This window comes from Phaenicophaeus curvirostris, chromosome 12, assembly GCF_032191515.1.
Source record: "Phaenicophaeus curvirostris isolate KB17595 chromosome 12, BPBGC_Pcur_1.0, whole genome shotgun sequence".
In the NCBI taxonomy this organism is placed as follows: Eukaryota; Metazoa; Chordata; class Aves; order Cuculiformes; family Cuculidae; genus Phaenicophaeus; species Phaenicophaeus curvirostris.
In genome coordinates, this window is record NC_091403.1 from 7926861 (window position 1) to 7944927 (window position 18067).

Below are 18067 nucleotides of genomic sequence, written 5' to 3' on the forward strand. Positions count from 1 at the left end.
GGGAGTTATGCTCTAATGCATGATCTACTGTTCTGATGCTTGAATTAAAAAAAAAAAAAAAAAAGGTGCTTGAATGTTAGAAATGCTGAATTCTGCCATCAAATAAATCCCATTCCAATTTTAGAGCCTGCAAAATGTTTTATAGCCGGGTCTGCCCAGCTGGCACCATCCCAGGGTGGAAAATTTACAGCCAAAGTCATACTTGACCTGACAGTGACCTCATAAGCTTTAACAGCTACCCACTACAAAAATGTTATACATGTTTTATATACTATTTCTGTCTATATATGTTTAGTCCTTGTTCTCTTTACTCAGTGAAGAAAAAATTGACAACAGGGGAACCAGATTCTTTGAGATTGTATCTCCTAATAGTCGTCCACCTGTTCCAAGTACAGATGAATACTCGTCCTTTCCCATATCTGCCCACTGCAATGTCCCCTTTTCCACTCCCATCTCTTCCCTTCCCATCCTCCCTCTGATCCTGCAAGTGTGTGTGTCCCCACTCTAGACCCAGTGCAATTGCACAAGCCATATTTTCACAGGAAAGCAAGCTATGAGAGAAGCTGAGATATGCTGGGTACAACAGTGTGAACAAACTCCGCTGATTAAAACAGCAACCTTGCCAGCAAACATCAGTTCATTGTTACAGAGATACACTAAAGAGACAAGAGACAGAAATAAAATAAGAAATTCGCACTGAATATTTATTTTTATAAACATTGTGCATTCCAAACAACTACGTGTTATTTCAGTTGTAAGCCACAATCTGTTGGAACCAACGTCCCAAGAGCTCTTGTCATCATAAACCAGTCAATGCGTTACCATGGTCTGCGGACATAGAGAGCTTTCAAGTGCAAAGCAGACTATCAGAAAAGACATATTGCCGACCTCCTTAACCACCTGGACAATGCTAAACTCCAGTAAAAATGCTTCATATGTCTGCAATTTAGTCGTCTTAGTGCCACTGTAATAAATTAATAGAAAATATATCTTTTTTTTTTCATTGGAAAGTCTATAAGAAAATGTACAAACATCTAACTCCGAAAAAGGACCAGCTATTTCGGCGACAGGTAAAACAAGCATTTGAACAGAGGCAAAACCCCCAAACTTCCAAACAAACAAACAGACAGACAAACAAAATGCAAGCAAAAAAACCCCACTCTACCAATGGTAACTATGTAGGCAAACATAGAAACATTTGCAGTAATAAAACCTTACAAAGAGGATAACTGCAGCTTGTGCAGGGACTGTTAAAAGGACATACAAAGAACAAGCAGTCAGGTAATTCACTAGTCAAAATGTGCACATTTAAATTCTAGAACAGTTAAAGATTAAAAAGTAATCATATGGCACAAAACTATTGCTGACTGGTGATGGTATTAGTCTTCGTTCTGTCTTCGGAGCAACACACTGGCCTCATCTCATAAAGGTCAGTGGGAGCCCTTTGCTTTTCACAGGAGCGTCTGCCCCATGACACTGCTACGATGCTCAATTATCCCTCAGGCTTACAGACTGCAGTGATCCCATACTCCATATTCACAGCGTAAGACCCATCCTACCTCGAAAACAGGCCCATGTGACAAGCTTTGCATGATAGAATAAGCTACTTTAAAGTTTTATTCTCTTAATAAGATGAGATTTTTTAGGAAAGAAGAGATTTTTCCTAGAGCCAAGTCTTATGATTTCACCCTGAGAATTTCCAAAATATTAAAATCTGAACCTACATCTTAGCACAAGGGCAACGTGCTTGTAGAAGCTGAACAAAACAACCTGGGATAGACCCACCTGGCGTGATCCTACCTGGCATTTGCAGAGAGCAGGAGAAACGAAATCACTGGTGGCACAGTGACTTGGTGCACCATAGAGGCCAACTCCTGCCCCGAAGCCAAATCCCAAACCAGGTGTGTTCTGAGCCCGGCTTTCCTACCTACTGCTCACAAAAAAATACTGCTTTGGTCCATCTCTTGGAAGCAAATGTGTTCCAATAACATTGGATACCAACAGAATTGCCTCAGGGCAGTGAAGAGGTTTCGATAACCTAACATACCCAAGGGACTTTCTTTCACTCTATTTGCTTGACTTCAGGGATCTGGCTCTGTTTTGGCCACCATTGAACGTCAGATAAATGATGTTTGGCTGGTCATGGCTGAACCATAAGTGAGACTGACTTTTTCCAGGGACAGTTTGTGAAATCCCCAAACCATCACAAGACATTGGGGGAAAAAAAAACAACCCACCTTACTTGCTTTTTACAAGTGTTGCCCATTCGTTCTGGAGACAAATGACTAAAGAGCATTCATTAACAGACTCTCGTTGAGAAGGGAGGAAGGGAAAGCTTGGCTCTTCTTAATTTTTTTTTCCCCAAATAGAAAACATATGACATTCAGTGAGTTCAAACCAACTATATAATAAGACTGAAAAGAACATTTCCAGTTTCAAAACCCAGGAGAGGCTTGAGTGGAATGTAACCTACAGTACTATCTACACTTTACTTGTGGTTACTTTGACTTTCAGAGCAATTAATGTAAACCAGGCTTATAGAGTGTAACATCTGCCCAGCCTTTGGAATGATAAACTAAACCCTTGCTCTTTCATTCTAGCTGTAAGATAGCATTTTTGCATGCTGTTGGAAAAAACAACCTAAATACATGAGCTTTAATTAAAACGGAGCAAAACAAAGCAACCTGCCGCAACTAGAATAATTTCTGTAGCAATGGGGGCAGGCAGAGACGAAGTGGGAAAACAAATCCAGATATTATTGGCAAAATTAACATTTTATGTGCTTTGAAAAGTTCGTCCTCCTATCTGTTAACACCCCCCCCCCCTTGGATTTCTTAGAATAGCCACAGCCGCCAAAGACGCCTCCATGGCATTTGTGAGCAACAGACAGAAATATCACTGAACACTAGAAGTGCTTACAACGTTCTACAAGATAGATGTCCCTCGTGCTACTCTGCCTTCATTACCCAGGTATTGCTTTGAAGAAGGAGGAAAGGAGGTACAAGATAACCAACTAGTGTATGAGGGTTCCCGCTGTAATTCTTCAGCTACCTAGTAAGACCTTTGTCATCTTCCATCTAGATTTCATGTAACTCTTCCAGGAGGACCAAGTCTCTCATACCCTTTAGCCTGAGGACAGGATCAGAAAGCAATACACAGCAGAGCAGTCTGATCATGTTCCCTCTGACCTCCACAGAAAGGTGAGGGCCACTCACCTTATTTGAGGCTGAACAAAGTGAGGCCCAGTATTCCCAGTTAAAAACTGGAAACCTAGGACAGGATGCCTTCTTTGACTGTCTACCCTAAACCCTTCAGACTGGTCTGAACATTATTATAACGTGGGCCTGGATGGGAAAGGCTGAGAAAATATATGTGCTAATTGACATGCTTTCCTTCTAGCCTATAGCTGCTCATTGAAGGACAGCTTCCCATTTGAGCAACCACTATTAAAAAACTTTGATCCATAGGAGGAATGCAGTTTATCAGTCTCCACTGGTATGTTTTATCTTCTCCTTCTCTCACCTCTTCCACAACCACGTGCCGTGGATTAGCATGTACAATACAGATCCTAAAGAGCTTGATCAAACATCAGAGAAGCTTTCGGATAAATTTTTACTGTCCAGTTATGTTTCCCATCATGTAGGTAATCATTCAAATATACTCTTCTATTTTAGATTTTCAACCAGCCTTTGAAGTGGCATTCCATGTTTATGTGAGCAGCTAGTTACACTATAGGGGAGAAAAGGGTGTCTGGACAACTTAGAGGCTGGTAGAAGTAATTATCCTTGATGGCCTTCAGACCTAGAACTACCCCTTTGAGAGGCAGCACATAAATTAGTGTGTCACAGGGATGCTGATAAAACCAGCACCTTATAAAACAGGTCAAATCTTGCTTAGTAACATGAGAGTCAACATGGCATCAGTGAGCAATTCAACTGGCAAGGAGCTGGTGATCACAGAACATACACTGATCACAGAGGAAGGCTTTTCTGTCACATGTGGCCACTCTAGCTACTTACAGTAAGATTTCTTTTTGAATAACAACAACAACAATAAAATGCTCCACCTCTGGAGCAAGCTGGCAAGATGCCTACATTGAGGAGTCAGTAGTCCATCCTATGGGGCAGTGCTGGCAGCCGAAAGGCAGAGCAGTGTGTCCTCATAATTTCATTTTCTTCACCACAGGAATTGGCAATGCTTGATAGATTTTAGCAGAGTCCTCATCAGTGACCAGCTTTACCCAGACAGGGCGGAAACTGCCTTTGAATCCAACAAAAGCCATTTTTTCTGCAAATCAGGACAAACACATTAGAAGCGTGTCGAGCCTGCACCAGAAAAACACCCGCATGCATGGCAGGAGGACAAGAGCACACATGAGCACACAAACTGGGCCAGTTATGTGTTCCACAGGTATTAAAGAAATACTTTACTAATGAAGTATGCTTAAATGTATGCTTTCATTAATTAACATGTCATAGAATCATAGAATAACCAGGTTGGAAGAGACCCACCGGATCATCGAGTCCAACCATTCCTATCAAGCACTAAACCATGCCCCTTAGCACCTCATCCACCCGGGCCTTAAACACCTCCAGGGAAGGTGACTCAACCCCCTCCCTGGGCAGCCTGTTCCAGTGCCCAATGACACTTTCTGTGAAAATTTTTTTCCTAATGTCCAGCCTAAACCTCCCCTGGTGGAGCTTGAGGCCATTCCCTCTTGTCCTGTCCCCTGTCACTTGGGAGAAGAGGCCAGCACCCTCCTCTCCACAACCGCCTTTCAGGTAGTTGTAGAGAGCAATGAGGTCTCCCCTCAGCCTCCTCTTCTCCAGGCTAAACACCCCCAGCTCTCTCAGCCGTTCCTCATAAGGCCTGTTCTCCAGCCCCCTCACCAGCTTTGTTGCTCTTCTCTGGACTCGTTCCAGAGCCTCAACATCCTTCTTGCGGTGAGGGGCCCAGAACTGAATACAGGATTCGAGGAGCGGTCTCACCAGTGCCGAGTACAGAGGGAGAATAACCTCCCTGGACCTGCTGGTCACGCCGTTTCTGATACAAGCCAAGATGCCATTGGCCTTCTTGGCCACCTGGGTCCCTGCTGGCATGTGATACACAGCAGAGGAGAAGTAGAGAAGAAAAAAACCCTCCTAGCAGTCAGCTCGAGCTATTTGTGGAAGCTATCACTATTTGCATGGGGCTTATACTCAAAACTCTTTCCTTCTTGGGAAAAGTGAGGGAATAATGATGGACAGGATGAGAGACAAGACCTACATTAGTTTCTATAACATACATGAGGAAAACGTGGCAAAAGCTCACAGAGTTCGCACAATAGAGCAACTTGCCCAATAGAGCAATATTCTAGTGCAACATGTGATGGTTTGAAATCTATATGCTTTGTGCCATCAAGTGGGAATTTTGTTTAAAGAGAAAACCAGCTAAAGGTAAGTCAGACAAGTAAAAATCCTGGTTTGTGGCATTTACTGGGGAAAAAAAGTCCAATATTTCTACTGTTAAAATGCCTTTTTATTTAAAACAAATCTGGAAACCCCTTGAATCTTTCAACTCCGCCTGAATTCTTTACTTCTAAGAGCAACTGCAAGAGCACTTTTCCCATCTACAGTATTAAGCTGAGTGTTGTTATCCAAAGCTGTATTAGATACAACCTCACTGAATAAATAAGTGACTGGTCCTAGGCTGTTTTAGTGCATGCTGATAGAAACAAGCAAGGCAAAGTTCAGAAGCAGAAAAAAGGTCCCTTTACTGGAACCTCGTGAAAGGAGTAGATCAAAGGGGTTTAGGACTGCATTTTTAAAAAGTAGTCACCTTTTAGCCTGAACCCCTCTTCTGCTCCAAGTTTCTCCAGTACTTTAGTCCATGGTCCTCTTGAAATGAATCTTCCTTTAGAGGTCACCAGCACTATGGAACTGAAGGAAACAAAGCCATTTATAAACAGATGAAGAGTCAGCATACATTCCTCGCTTGTCCATCTTAAGCACTGGCAACCCCTGCCTGTGTGACTCAAAGACACCCACAAATACAGTGGTTTCTGCTCTAATGGCTTTTGTCGATGTTTTCCAACAGTTTAGTCGTATATTCACCTTTCCAATCACGCAAAACCCATTATAAAGCAAACAGAAGTAACTTTACTTTTTGAAACACTGTGTTCCAGGATTATTTAAATGTTTCCAACCAGCAGTTCCACCCTGCTTTGCTCAGAAAGGAACATGCTCTTCTTGGGATGCTGTTAGCAACTCTTAAGTATTTTCTCGAGTTTTCATGATTAGCAGATTAAACCAGAAGGTATTAACTTCTTTGAGACTTTTGCTAGCCTGATGCTTTTCTTTCATTTACAATGTGCTTTTGCTTGAAATGTATACTATTACTATTACATGTCTTACTTGCATGTACTCTATTTCATCTCAAAATTCTTAAGGTCCTCAACAAATGCCAAGTGATAAACAAGAGATGTATGTCAGTAATGTAAGCCAATGCAAATCTATAAATGCTTGAGTAAACTCAGTAACTGCTTAGGCTTAATTTTAGATGGATAGAATAAAATCCCAATTAAACATGAAGAGATAATTAAGTAGCAAGACTTTTCTGGGGAGAAGCACAAGACACTCAGTGAAGTTAAGCTCATGATCTCCTACGAGATGCACAAACACCTCCAATAGTTATCTCAAAGCCTACTGAGGAAGAGCTACGTTCTGGTGAGTTCAGTGGAATTTTTGCTTTAAAGTTCAGTGAGACTGAGATGTCATCTCTGTTCACCACCTAATTAATGCTTCATGACAGTAATTGAGCAGACACTTGCTTAGATCAAATTATTTCATTCCACCTTCCAGGGTTTCCATGAATTAAACCTCCCTGGCTCAAGTGGCATCTGCAGTCTTGCAGAATGAAAACCTTGCTGGGTTTGCTTTCCGACATTACAATGGACACAAGTCACTAAAATTAATTAGGCAGCAGCTCCTGCAGAGCTCGAGCCCTGAGCTACCCAGCACAGCGGTTACATCTTAACACCTCAGCTGGAACTGGAACTATTCAGGGCAAACTAGCAATGGGTAGTGGCAGAGAAACAAGAGGAACAAAAGAGTTAAGAGGACTTCTCCCAGAATAAAATTGAGGTGTTAAAATGCTCCAGTCCTTACAAGAATGGATTGACCTGGCAGGCTAGTTTTGACTACCTGGCGAATGCTGAATCACCTCTTTTTTTCTTCCTTCAGTTAACCAAAATCATTATTTTCTATTAAGCCTTTTTTGCCATGTAAGTTTAAAAGAAATTCACCAGATGTTTTCTCACCTTTGGCAAACTCATCAGAAAAATGGAGTTATTAAAAAAAAAATAATAATTTGCCTGCAGAGAGTTGCTTATCTGAAGAGGCTTGTCCGTGTTAGAAACACCTCTTCTCACATCTCTGAACCACACTTCCACCCAGCAAATGAATGAAAGATGTTTCATGGCTATAGCTGAAGCCCTTGCATGATCGAATCAGAAAGGCTCACAGGGGATGGGCTGGGAAAAGTTTTGATGATGGAAGGACAATAATTTGGGGGTTTGGTCCTTGAAAAACACATCTGAGTGACACCTGAAGGGTGCTGACCATGTTGGGTCAATTTCCTATCCTTAACCCTAACCCTAATCCTGTTCAAAAACTAATCCAGAGAAGACAATGAGGCTCAGAATGACTTAAATGCATCTATAGTCTAATTATGATTCAATCTTTTAAAATAAAGAAGAATCCAGGAGCTGGATTTAGCCAGGATTGGGATTGGATTTTTTGCAAAGGAGTATATATTACTCTCTGAAAAGCCCTCTTCTGGTTGTTATGAAAGAAAAGTGAGCAGCCAACATGCTTCTCTGCAGTAACTACCCAATGTGGTTTTGCAACCTTCAAAATAATTTAGAAACACATCTGGATCTACCTGTGTGGCACTCTCTTGAAACTTCCCCTGGGTCTCCAGAACAAATGCCAGAACAATATCCTGTCTATCTGCCCACAGTTATTTTAGATGATTCATCAACCAAGCAATCATATTTGCATAAATGTTACATATCAGATTTCAAATCAAAACAGATTTAATAACAATGAAATATATTCATTTCCCAATAGCACTCCACAAACTAATATGAGAACAACCCCTTTGGTAAAATGGTTTCTGATGTTGCTCCCATTCATATTCCAGCAGATGAAGCTCCTGTCCTCCAGGATGCAGGAACAAACATGTGTTTGGCTGCTTACCACCCACTCGCAAAATTCTGCTTTTCTGCTGTCCCTAAGTAAAACTTAAAAGCATCTAGCCCTTAGGTTGGGGCAGGGAACATGTACAAAGAGGAATGTATTTTATTAGTGGAATTTTCTGTGATTTGAGAAAGTGTGCAGGCAATAGAAAAATGTAAACTGTGTACTTCAGTACCAGCAAATGCTGAGAGTTTATGTATGAATAGTCTGCAGTTTGTCTATAACCCACAACATAAATGTAGATCTGCAGTTTATTAATCAAAGGCAGCTCTGCTGTTCATCTGGGGCTCAGTTGGTTCCTAAATCACTGTCTGCATCCTTCTGCTGCCTGTGCATCCTGCTCACATTTGGCCTCTACTGGAGTCAGCAAATACAAAAGGTCATATTTAGCCCAGGCTTGTGTTGGGAGACAAAGAACAGGAAAAAGATGAGTTTTGTACAGCACTCTTGTACATTGCACCTTAGTAACACCACATTATTTACTCACTGATCTTTGATGCTGTTGACATAATTTTCTATCTGTGCTGGGATTCCTTGTAGAATTGAGTTTTTGAATGTTACTCGATCAACAACTTTTCCATGATGTCCATCAATCACAACCAGTTGGATGCCCTCATCAGCGAGGAAAAACCTTACGCCATCAACCTGGGGGGGAAGGGGCAAATACATTCTTAATCTATCAAAGTAACATGACTGCAAATGAGCACCTGTAAGATCCCCTAACAGTGTTGAGTCACAGGACTGCTCTTTCTCTCAAAGGGCAGAATTCCAGATCTCTGAGGTCAAACTGTCCTGCATTTTTGCTAAAATAGGGAAGTTACAGCAATTATTTTTTTAACAAAATACATAGCGAAAGTGACCTCAATCCAACTACCCATGGTGGCTTCATAAACAAGTTTTCCATTAAAAAAAAGCAAATATCTTAGAATTTTGTTGCATAAAATGTGCTTAAGAACCCACCTCAATGTATGCAAAGTCATCCTTTAGGTGGAAGTACTGCTTCTTATAAGTTTCTATTTTCACTTCTAGTAGGTGGTCCTTAGTCTTCTGTTTACAAAAAATAAATACAAAAAGGAGAGAAAAGAGTTTATAGTGAGGATGTCCATTACCTGAATACAGCATTTTCAGAAAGCATTTTAAACCTTGACGTTCAATCAGCAGGAAAGCTACATAATAAGTACTGACTTGCCAAATTACATCGCTAATGAGACTGAGTACAATGGTAACCTCTCTGCTCATCCTGTCAGCATTTAAATTGTTTCACCAAATGGCAGAATGTGATTCTCACTTTGCAAAGCTGACATATAATTCCCTGAGGCTTTCCTGTGCATTCTTGCTTCAAGGGTGATGAGTGAAAAAAATGAAAAAAATCAGATAAATATCCCCCTCCTTTTCCCAGAACCAGACTGGATTGGATATAGGACACAGTGTTGTACAAAATCTTTTATACAAATGAGACACTCAGCTATGCAGTTCCTTCTGCAAGGGACGGGTGGACGAGACGCTGAGGGGCATGGTTTAGTATTTGATAGGAATGGTTGGACTCAATAATCCAGTGGGTCTTTTCCAATCTGGTGATTCTATGATTTTATGATTCTTAGCACACGCAAGAATCTTTCCATACTATTTCACACGCCTAGACCATCTCAGACAATTAGGCATGGGATAAAGTGAGCCTGGTAAAAAGTCTTTTTGTGTCCATGGGCAGTGCCAGAACTACGGATTTGCACTGGCAATAATTTGGTGATAAGAAATCAACTACTTTACCAGCTGTTTATTAGAGAGCTTCTTAGGCATTGGCACTTCTATTATCGGTGTCTCAATGTACTTGGGATAGGCCATGGCTTCACAGTCGCTGATGCCAGCTGTCTTTGGGATCACAGCTTTGATCCTTATTCTTTCACAGCCCTTGACAGAACAGAAAGCAAATTTCTCCTTCTCATTTTGAGCTTTGAGTTTCAGAAACAGCAGCCTGCAGGTACAGGAGAAAAGTGAACAGCATCCTTGAGACTTCTCTGCAAAAAATGACTAAGTTCCTGGTTTGATGGGCTTTTTCCTCAAGCTTTACAACAACATGCACTGCAAACCCTCAGTGCTGATGTCTGCATTTTACAGTGCTCAGTATACCACAATCAAGTAAATGGACACACACATCTCAGACAAAGATTGAGGAGGTCAGGAAACTCAAGACAGAGTGATTAGATGACACCTGAACTCCTATTGAGCTCTGTTTTATAATGATACATTTATGTAGAAATGCATGGTTTGTATTTTAGGCCTTTCTTTATTTCCCGTTATTTTAATTCTTTAGAAGAAAATAACAGGATTTTCACTCCTCGTTCCTGTGCGTCACTATCGCAGTGTTTATAAATGGTTGCTGTTCAAAACAAAAAGGGTTGGGTGTATCTCCAGTTCAGTTTCATGGTCTGTGCTTTGCTTTTGCCTTTTTTTCCCTCATTTGTATCCACTTGGCAAAGTAATTCCCAGAGAAACTGGCAGCGCAGCAGAGGCTATGAATGACTAGTAGGCATGGGAGTCCCAGGAAAATTAAACAGTGGCCACATTCCCAGAAAGATTTTCTGGTTTTATTGTGATCCCCTCTAATGGCATTAGCCAAGAAGCTCATGATTCCAGCAGATTTCTGCTGCTTTGAAGCAGGGTCCATATCAGAAAGGCCTTCTTCCTTACCCGGTGTCCTCATCCCAATAGTAGTATCCTTTGCTAGGATATCTGTGCTCCAGTTTCTCCATTTGAGAGGTATTGTAGAAGGTTCCAGTTTTGTATGTTTTCTTCAAGAGACGGTTGTGGATGTCTGAGAGAATGGAAAATGTCGTCCCTTTAGGATAGCAAAACCCTACTTGGATCCAGTCATTCCTAAAAATAGCAAAGACCCACATTATAACAAGTCAACACATGACTATTATTTTCCTGGGCATGCTAGAAGCCAAACTAAACAATTCAAATGTAACATTTTTTTCTTCCTGACCAGTTAAAATTTTAACGATTTGGGATGAATCAGTGCAATGTAAATTAGACATAACAACCATGGGTTAGTTAAGAAATGTGGGTCAGATCTGGTCCTGTCTTCTACACCTGTGACTTCTATGCACCAGGAATGAATTAGCTCTAGACTTCTAAAAACGAACAGTGTTATCTTGCAAGGCTTCCTGGGGGAGGAAACAGGAGATGTCAAATGGAAAGATGCCGAACCCAGTGGACTTTCTGCAACACACATGTTCATTCTGGAAGAGCTCATGAGGTGATGACCTCACCAATTAAAAATGTGCAGTTACATTATTGGGCTGGAACGTTTGAATTTGGTCGTATCACTCACTTGTTGAAGTTGATGAGCCATATGGCCAGCTCTTCAGGGGCTGTCTTGTCCCAGTGGATGGTGTAGCCTTTCCTCAGAGTTATAACTGGCTGATACTGCTGGTAATGAGTGCTTTTGCTCAAAGCCCCTTCCAAGTACAGTGGGTGATTGTGGTAGTCGTTTTTTATTATTTTCATTTTCAGGTTGGCTGGCTTGTAGGCTTGGATGTAGATCTAGATGAAGAAAGATCACCAAGGATTTAATGAACTACAGTAAAATATAGAAGACGCAGCTACTCAACAGATGCGAACTGTGACTTCATCAATGACTTGTATGCTGTACACTTATACCTCTATATTCAGTTTCTTAGGCTTCTTTTTCAAGGAAGTAAACTGTTTTCAGAAAAAAAGAATCACTTCCTTATCCATTGCGTTGAGGACTGTGTGCCAGTCGAGGCCTCAAACTGCGTTAGGGCTGCAGTATTTCAGTGTTAGCAGCAATCCTCAGTGGTGATGCAGTATCTACCTCAGACATCTGACTTCAACTGAACAAGTACCCTTCTGTCTGGATTTCAGAAGCAGGAAAACCAGCTCAGTGGTTTCAAATTGGCTTTAGTGGCACTACACGAAAAAAAAACCCACGATGGCTGCAACACCCAGAACAAAAAAGGTGCTACCCATCAGAGGAAAGTGAGGACTGTCCCAAGGCAGCAGCACTCAGAGCTGGTGTGGTAGGAAGAACGGTTTGGTGGTTACACAACAGGATGAAAGATCATGAGAGTTGAAGCCTGATTTCAACTCCTCAGTGCATTTGCAATAGCATTGTGGGCAACACTTCCCACCATAAATCACGGAATAATAACTAGCTGACAATCCATAGATTTACGAATATTAATATGTTAATGTTCATGGATCTCTTCTGGTACTTCAGGCAGAAGTTGTTAGAGTGGTTAAGAGTCAAAGCCAAAGCATATGAAAATGTACCACAGCATCCTCACGTTTAAAGCCACCAGTACAGACATCCAGCTAAATAAACCCTGAGCACCTTGAAGAAAGTCCATTTCTAAAGGTCAAGCTTAACAGTGCCAAGAAATTAAAAATAAAATAAAGTGATAACACTAGTGCAAGGTAAGCAGCTTTACCTGTGCAAAGTGCCCACTGCAGATGGAACCTCTCCAGTCAGGCACGTCAATGCAGTCAGGGTGCTTGATTAACCAGTTATCTTCTTTAACCAGATATGAGCCTGGATATTCTGACACAGAACCATCTACATCATGAAAAACTGATGTTTTATCACCATCCATATCCAGATCATTGAACCAGGGTCCAGGTTCTCCAAAGAAGACTCTTGAGGTAATCTAAAGAAAACAGTGAAACACAATTACATCTCCAGGAAGGAACCAATCACTTACAGTACAGAGCAAAGGATGGCTATGGTCCCTAGGGTGGCTCAAAGAACCCGTTTTCTGACTTTATTCGGCATTGGAAAGTGGCTTAGGCAAGAAATAGTGTTGGGTTGGTGGATCAGGTGGACCTGATGCTGCAGGTCCATTGTGACAGCACTTGGGTGGTAATAAAACTAGGAGATTCAGAAACTGAGCATCCAAAAATAGAAGCCCCAGAATCATTTGGTTTGTTAGTCAGCAGGAACATCAGTGTCATTTGGTACAGAAATATCAGGGTTGTTTCTCTTATGCCTTCCCACTGCCTCTTCACTAAGCCTGAAGTCAGTGTAGAGCTGGGTCACACACTTAGAAAGGCTGTGTTTGATTTGTTAGAGCAGACAGATTTTCCTGCTGACCATGGCAAAAAGGCTAAAACAACTAGAATTTCAGCCTCAACTGTGAGAAGATTTGTTTTAAAATTCTGGAGGAAGGTTCAGGAGATGGAGAGATTTCATGAGAGCCATTTCACTCATTGTCTGCTAATATATTTTTAAGGTTCCAAACCCACAGAAAGTCACACTGATGCTGGGAACAACCAGAGACCTCCCTTGGGAAGTAGCTGCTCAGGCAACTTCTGACTGATATTTTTAGCCAGCATAAATAAATGTCATGTTACCAGCCTGCCTGGTGCACTGTGAGAGAGTGACCAACCAACACTTTTAGGGGAATTTTGCCTTTCCCATCCCTTTGGCACAAAGATTGCAAGTCAGCACTTTTCCCAACATGTGAACAAGTCCGCTAATTTTTTTAAAGTTAAGCAAACCAACTAATTTCATTTGCAACCACTTTATTTATTTATTTGTTTTTAATGTTTGGCAGTTGGATTTAACAGCTGCTAGAGGTGAACCCTCAGCAAACCAGTTAGCATGTACTGGTGCAAGCAAATACAGAAATAACTCCAAAGCACAGACCCCACGATGCGTTCAGACCAGCACCCAGAAGTTTATAATGTAATTCAGAGTTTGTCAGATGTTCGTGGCTGGGTCCTGCTCTCATTTATGTCTGCAGAACCAGAGTCCATGGAATTACCCTGGTGTGCCAGGCTACAGAATTACCTCCACTGTTGCTTTAATATTACTGTTGAAAACAAGTGGGCAGATTCTTCTTCTAGTCCTACTTCAACAGTTTGAGACACACAGAAATGGAAAGTATTTCCACTTGAATATCACTGTTTTTTTGAAACTGATGTTTGCTTATGGTTTGCTGCAAATGTGGCAGAGGGTTGGATTTCCTTGTTATTTCACCCGTCTAGTTTTCTCTTTCTTATCTGCCACCCTCTTTATTAAATTTCTGGCAAAGATAATGGGCAACCTCCTGAAGATTGTATTTTATCCTAAAGGTTGCTACACACTTTCTGCCCCAAACCCCACTTCCAAGTCAACTGGAAAAGGCTTTGCTGGGAAGGGTAACTCACAGGGACGTCTTCAAAATGAATGTCGGTGACGTTGTTGTTGGGGCAGCTCTGCCAGGCGTTATTGAGCCGGAAAGCCAGGGCACTTGTGTGTCGACCTTCCAGGGCAGCGAATTTGCGGAAGGTGCAGTTCTGGATATTGATTGGTCCATCGTAGAACTGAATCCCTCGAATGGGAAAATCCCTAAAACACATTTGAAGGAGACAGAAAGACGTGGTCATGATACATTAGCAGGATGATGAAGACATATTCTAGACATGTACAGTCGTGCAGCTCTTGTTTCTCAGCTGCTTTCATTTTTTCACAGCCCTTAGGATGACTCCTGAGTACATGTTTAGGAAGAGAAGGGATTTCCTTCCTTTTTAGGTCTGTGAAGTCCTCTTATCCCTGCAAGTTCAGCTCAAGTTCTCTCATGTCTGAACAGGTCACCTTTATTTGGTCTGTGATTTTCACGGAAAGGAACTTACAGCAATGCCAAAGAATTGACCTAAAAATTAATAAATTCATGTTTGCCATCAGAAGTGAGTTCTGCAGCAGTGAAATCTGAAATTCATCAGAGTTGTACAAACTCCATGGTCTGAGTACCTCCTTGGGCAGGGCTAAAAGAAATCCCACCACATCTTTCAAAACAACTTAGAGTGAAACATCACAACTTGTCTGCTATAAATGTGGATTTGAAAACAAGCAAAGGTATTACAATCTATAGGGTTGAAAGGCTGTGAAAGGGCAAACTAATGAACCCTTATTAACAGCCTTTTCTGATATCATCTGCAAGGTAAAGAAGACACGATTTTTCACACTGATTAAGTGAACAGGATGCTTAAACTCCTTAAGAGGCTAAGATAAGTTGTTTCAAATCTCATTTATGATAAATAAATTTGATTCCTTCCTTATATGAGACAAGACTTGCCTGCTCCTGTGTGTTTATTCTGTCCTTCCGAGTACACAACCCCTAAGATGAGATATGCCCACCATTCAAGGATATTAGGAGGAGAGTTGTAGCAGACTGGGTTTTCATTATTACTATAGTTAATAACAAGCTCCCTCTATCACTACTGATAAGCAAAGTTGAGGCATATAATATGGCAGAAAAAAAATCAGCTGAACTGTTTGTTCACTGTGAAGCTACTGTTAGTGTAATTACGTTTTTAGGAATAACAACAAAACATTTTTGCACTTGCAAACCAGTCTGTAGGACTAAGGTCTGGGAAGAAGCCACACACAAAATTCACTGGCTATTTCAATACTATTCAACAAAGGCATCAAATTGTAGCACAGCAACAATACTAACAGCAGCTCTGAGGACATCTATAACCACATCTGGGCCAGCTGAAGGCCAAAGAAGGGTGAGCTTTCCTGGCAGCTGACCTAGTTGGAGACTGCCACATTGCTTAACCACTGCTGACTGTATTCTGTATATACCCAGCTAGCACACTTCTCAATGCATTAGTCTTCTCAACTCAGTTTGCAGAGAGGAGGGGAAAGGAAAGAGGAGTTTGATGCTCTCTTGGCAGTCTACAAGCATGTACCTGCCAGCAGCAGCTGCAGAGTGAAGACTTTGTGATCAGGAGACATCAAATTAAATCTTTCTGTGTAATGGCTCTTAAGCTGAACAGAGCTAAAGAAACCACACTGGGTTAGAGGCCGGAACAGAGAGTGGTTTGATGTGCTGAGCTGAACTTACGGGCCAATGGGCAGCGTCCTTCCTCTGTGATCCAGACCTCCAGGTCCCCAGATCTCATTGTCCAATGTCTCCGTGCCCAGGTTTCCACTCTCCCCAACAAACAGGCTGTTCTTGATTTCTTGCTTTGAGCCATCATCATGAGGGAAAGTCCCACCACTGGGAGAGAAGAGCTGGAGGTGAAGGGGCTGCTCACCCCCAGCCCCCCCAAGCTGTGCTCCAGGCTGCGGCACAACCTGTATCACACTTACCTTGCTAAGGTCAGACCGATGCCATTGTCAGCAAACCTGTAGAGAGAGGAGAGATGCTTCAGAAGAGGTTTTGTTTTGTTTTGTTTTATCATGTCAAACTAAACCAGCCAAACCAATGAGGTGGAGAACAGCAGGGCTTAATTACTGATCAGTGCTCATGGGGCACTTAGGCTTTTCCAGGTTTGTTCCCTGTCTAGTTTTGGAAGAACTTTTTTGGCACATTTTGCAGTGTATGCAGATCATATGAAGCAGCAGACAGGCACCTGATCGCTCCAACCTGAGGTTAAGCTCGTGATTACCGTGCATAGTTTACTTGTCTACTAAAGGTTTCTCCCTGTGTCTAATGACCACACTCTTTTCACTGTTAGGTTTATCTCTCACTCCAACTAGCTTTTATTATTTAATAGTGCTTTGTCTTACACACACCTCTGTGCTCCCCTGGTTTCATGTACCACATCCTGCTTCCATGAAATAACTTTACAAGAGGAAATGTTATAAGAGGAGAGAAGCTTGACTTCTCTTTCATCAACAGGAAGATAGAGATCAGCTCTTTCTTATGTAAAAATAAAATAAAAAAAATCTTTCCACGTTGTTGAAATTCCAAAGGTTTTAGATGAGATAAATCACAACTGTTGGTCTGTGACTCCTGTTTATAGGAAGACTACAATTAATAGGATAGTATGAGTAAGTCTTGATGGTATCTTCACAACGGTGTCACTCAACACATCTGTCTGATCTCAGCAAAACCAGCAGTGGAGATCTCGCAACAGAGAGAAATTCAGCTTTTTCCTGCCTCTGTCTGTAGGTGGCAGCTCCTTTACACGCTCTTGCCTCCTCTTTGCTTTTTCCAGCCCCATAAACCCACTGTAGTTTATACACCGTATGCCACATTAACATTTGTTTTGCTAATGTAATACATAAGCCTTTTTGTAGCAATAGATATGGAAATTACTGTGGCTGTAAAGACAGTTACAGTTTGATGGCTGCTTCCTCGAATTCACATACGCTTATAGATCTGCCGCTGAAAAATGATGAAGTACTTGTTTTGCAGCAATGTCTCTATGCTGCATTTCCTCCATAAGCAACGTAAGCGTATCAATGACATGAGTGTGATCTGCGAAGATCACACTTGCTGGCTATGGAGTGGGCTAGATATTTCCTGTTCATAAGCTCATAAGAAGCACAAACTATATTACTCAATATTCCATCTCACCACCCTGACCGTTCATTACAGCCAGCTTATGCCACCAGTTGCATTAAGAGGCTTGGGTCACTTGAAGGTAAAGCATCTCTGGCTGGCAATTGGCCACCAGATAATGGCAGGACAGCTATTCCTATTAGGGTTATCACAATATGCCGTGTAAAGCAGCTTTTTCCTTTTCCTCCTCTTTCATTGCTGAGATTGATATCAAGAGCCTGGCTCAGCAAAAGAAACTGCAGAAGATCATCTGTTTTCAAGAGCAAAACAAATATCTGTTCTGACTAGCACAGGAAATGGCCTTCAAAGAGCACAACATGCACTTGCCCAGTCTCTCTCTCCCTTGCTGATATGATGCATCGTTTCATGTCTGCTTCGTCAGTACATGCTTATTCAGCATAACACTGAACCACATAAAACTGATACATGACCAGTCTTAGCCAGGGAAGGTGGTGGATTTTACCACTTTCTTTTCAAAGTACCTCATTTTTCATGTAAAAAATCAACTTTTATATTTAATTATTTGCATCT

General features: G+C 41.6%; 1 protein-coding gene across 1 annotated transcript in view; it reads right to left on the minus strand.

Annotated features, from left to right (window-relative positions):
* Positions 1-678: 678 nt before the first annotated feature.
* The window catches only part of CEMIP (cell migration inducing hyaluronidase 1), a 110008-nt gene continuing 92619 nt past the window's right edge, over positions 679-18067 (minus strand). Inside the window, exons 19-30 of the mRNA XM_069866870.1 lie at positions 16339-16374; positions 16091-16246; positions 14409-14589; positions 12692-12907; positions 11572-11783; positions 10926-11111; positions 10005-10209; positions 9198-9284; positions 8725-8882; positions 5818-5918; positions 3052-4287; positions 679-3013 (exon numbers count right to left, since the gene is read on the minus strand). Of these exons, the coding sequence (XP_069722971.1) occupies positions 4160-4287; positions 5818-5918; positions 8725-8882; positions 9198-9284; positions 10005-10209; positions 10926-11111; positions 11572-11783; positions 12692-12907; positions 14409-14589; positions 16091-16246; positions 16339-16374 (1666 nt within the window). The 3' untranslated portion in view covers positions 679-3013; positions 3052-4159. The remainder of the gene's footprint in view (positions 3014-3051; positions 4288-5817; positions 5919-8724; positions 8883-9197; positions 9285-10004; positions 10210-10925; positions 11112-11571; positions 11784-12691; positions 12908-14408; positions 14590-16090; positions 16247-16338; positions 16375-18067) is intronic.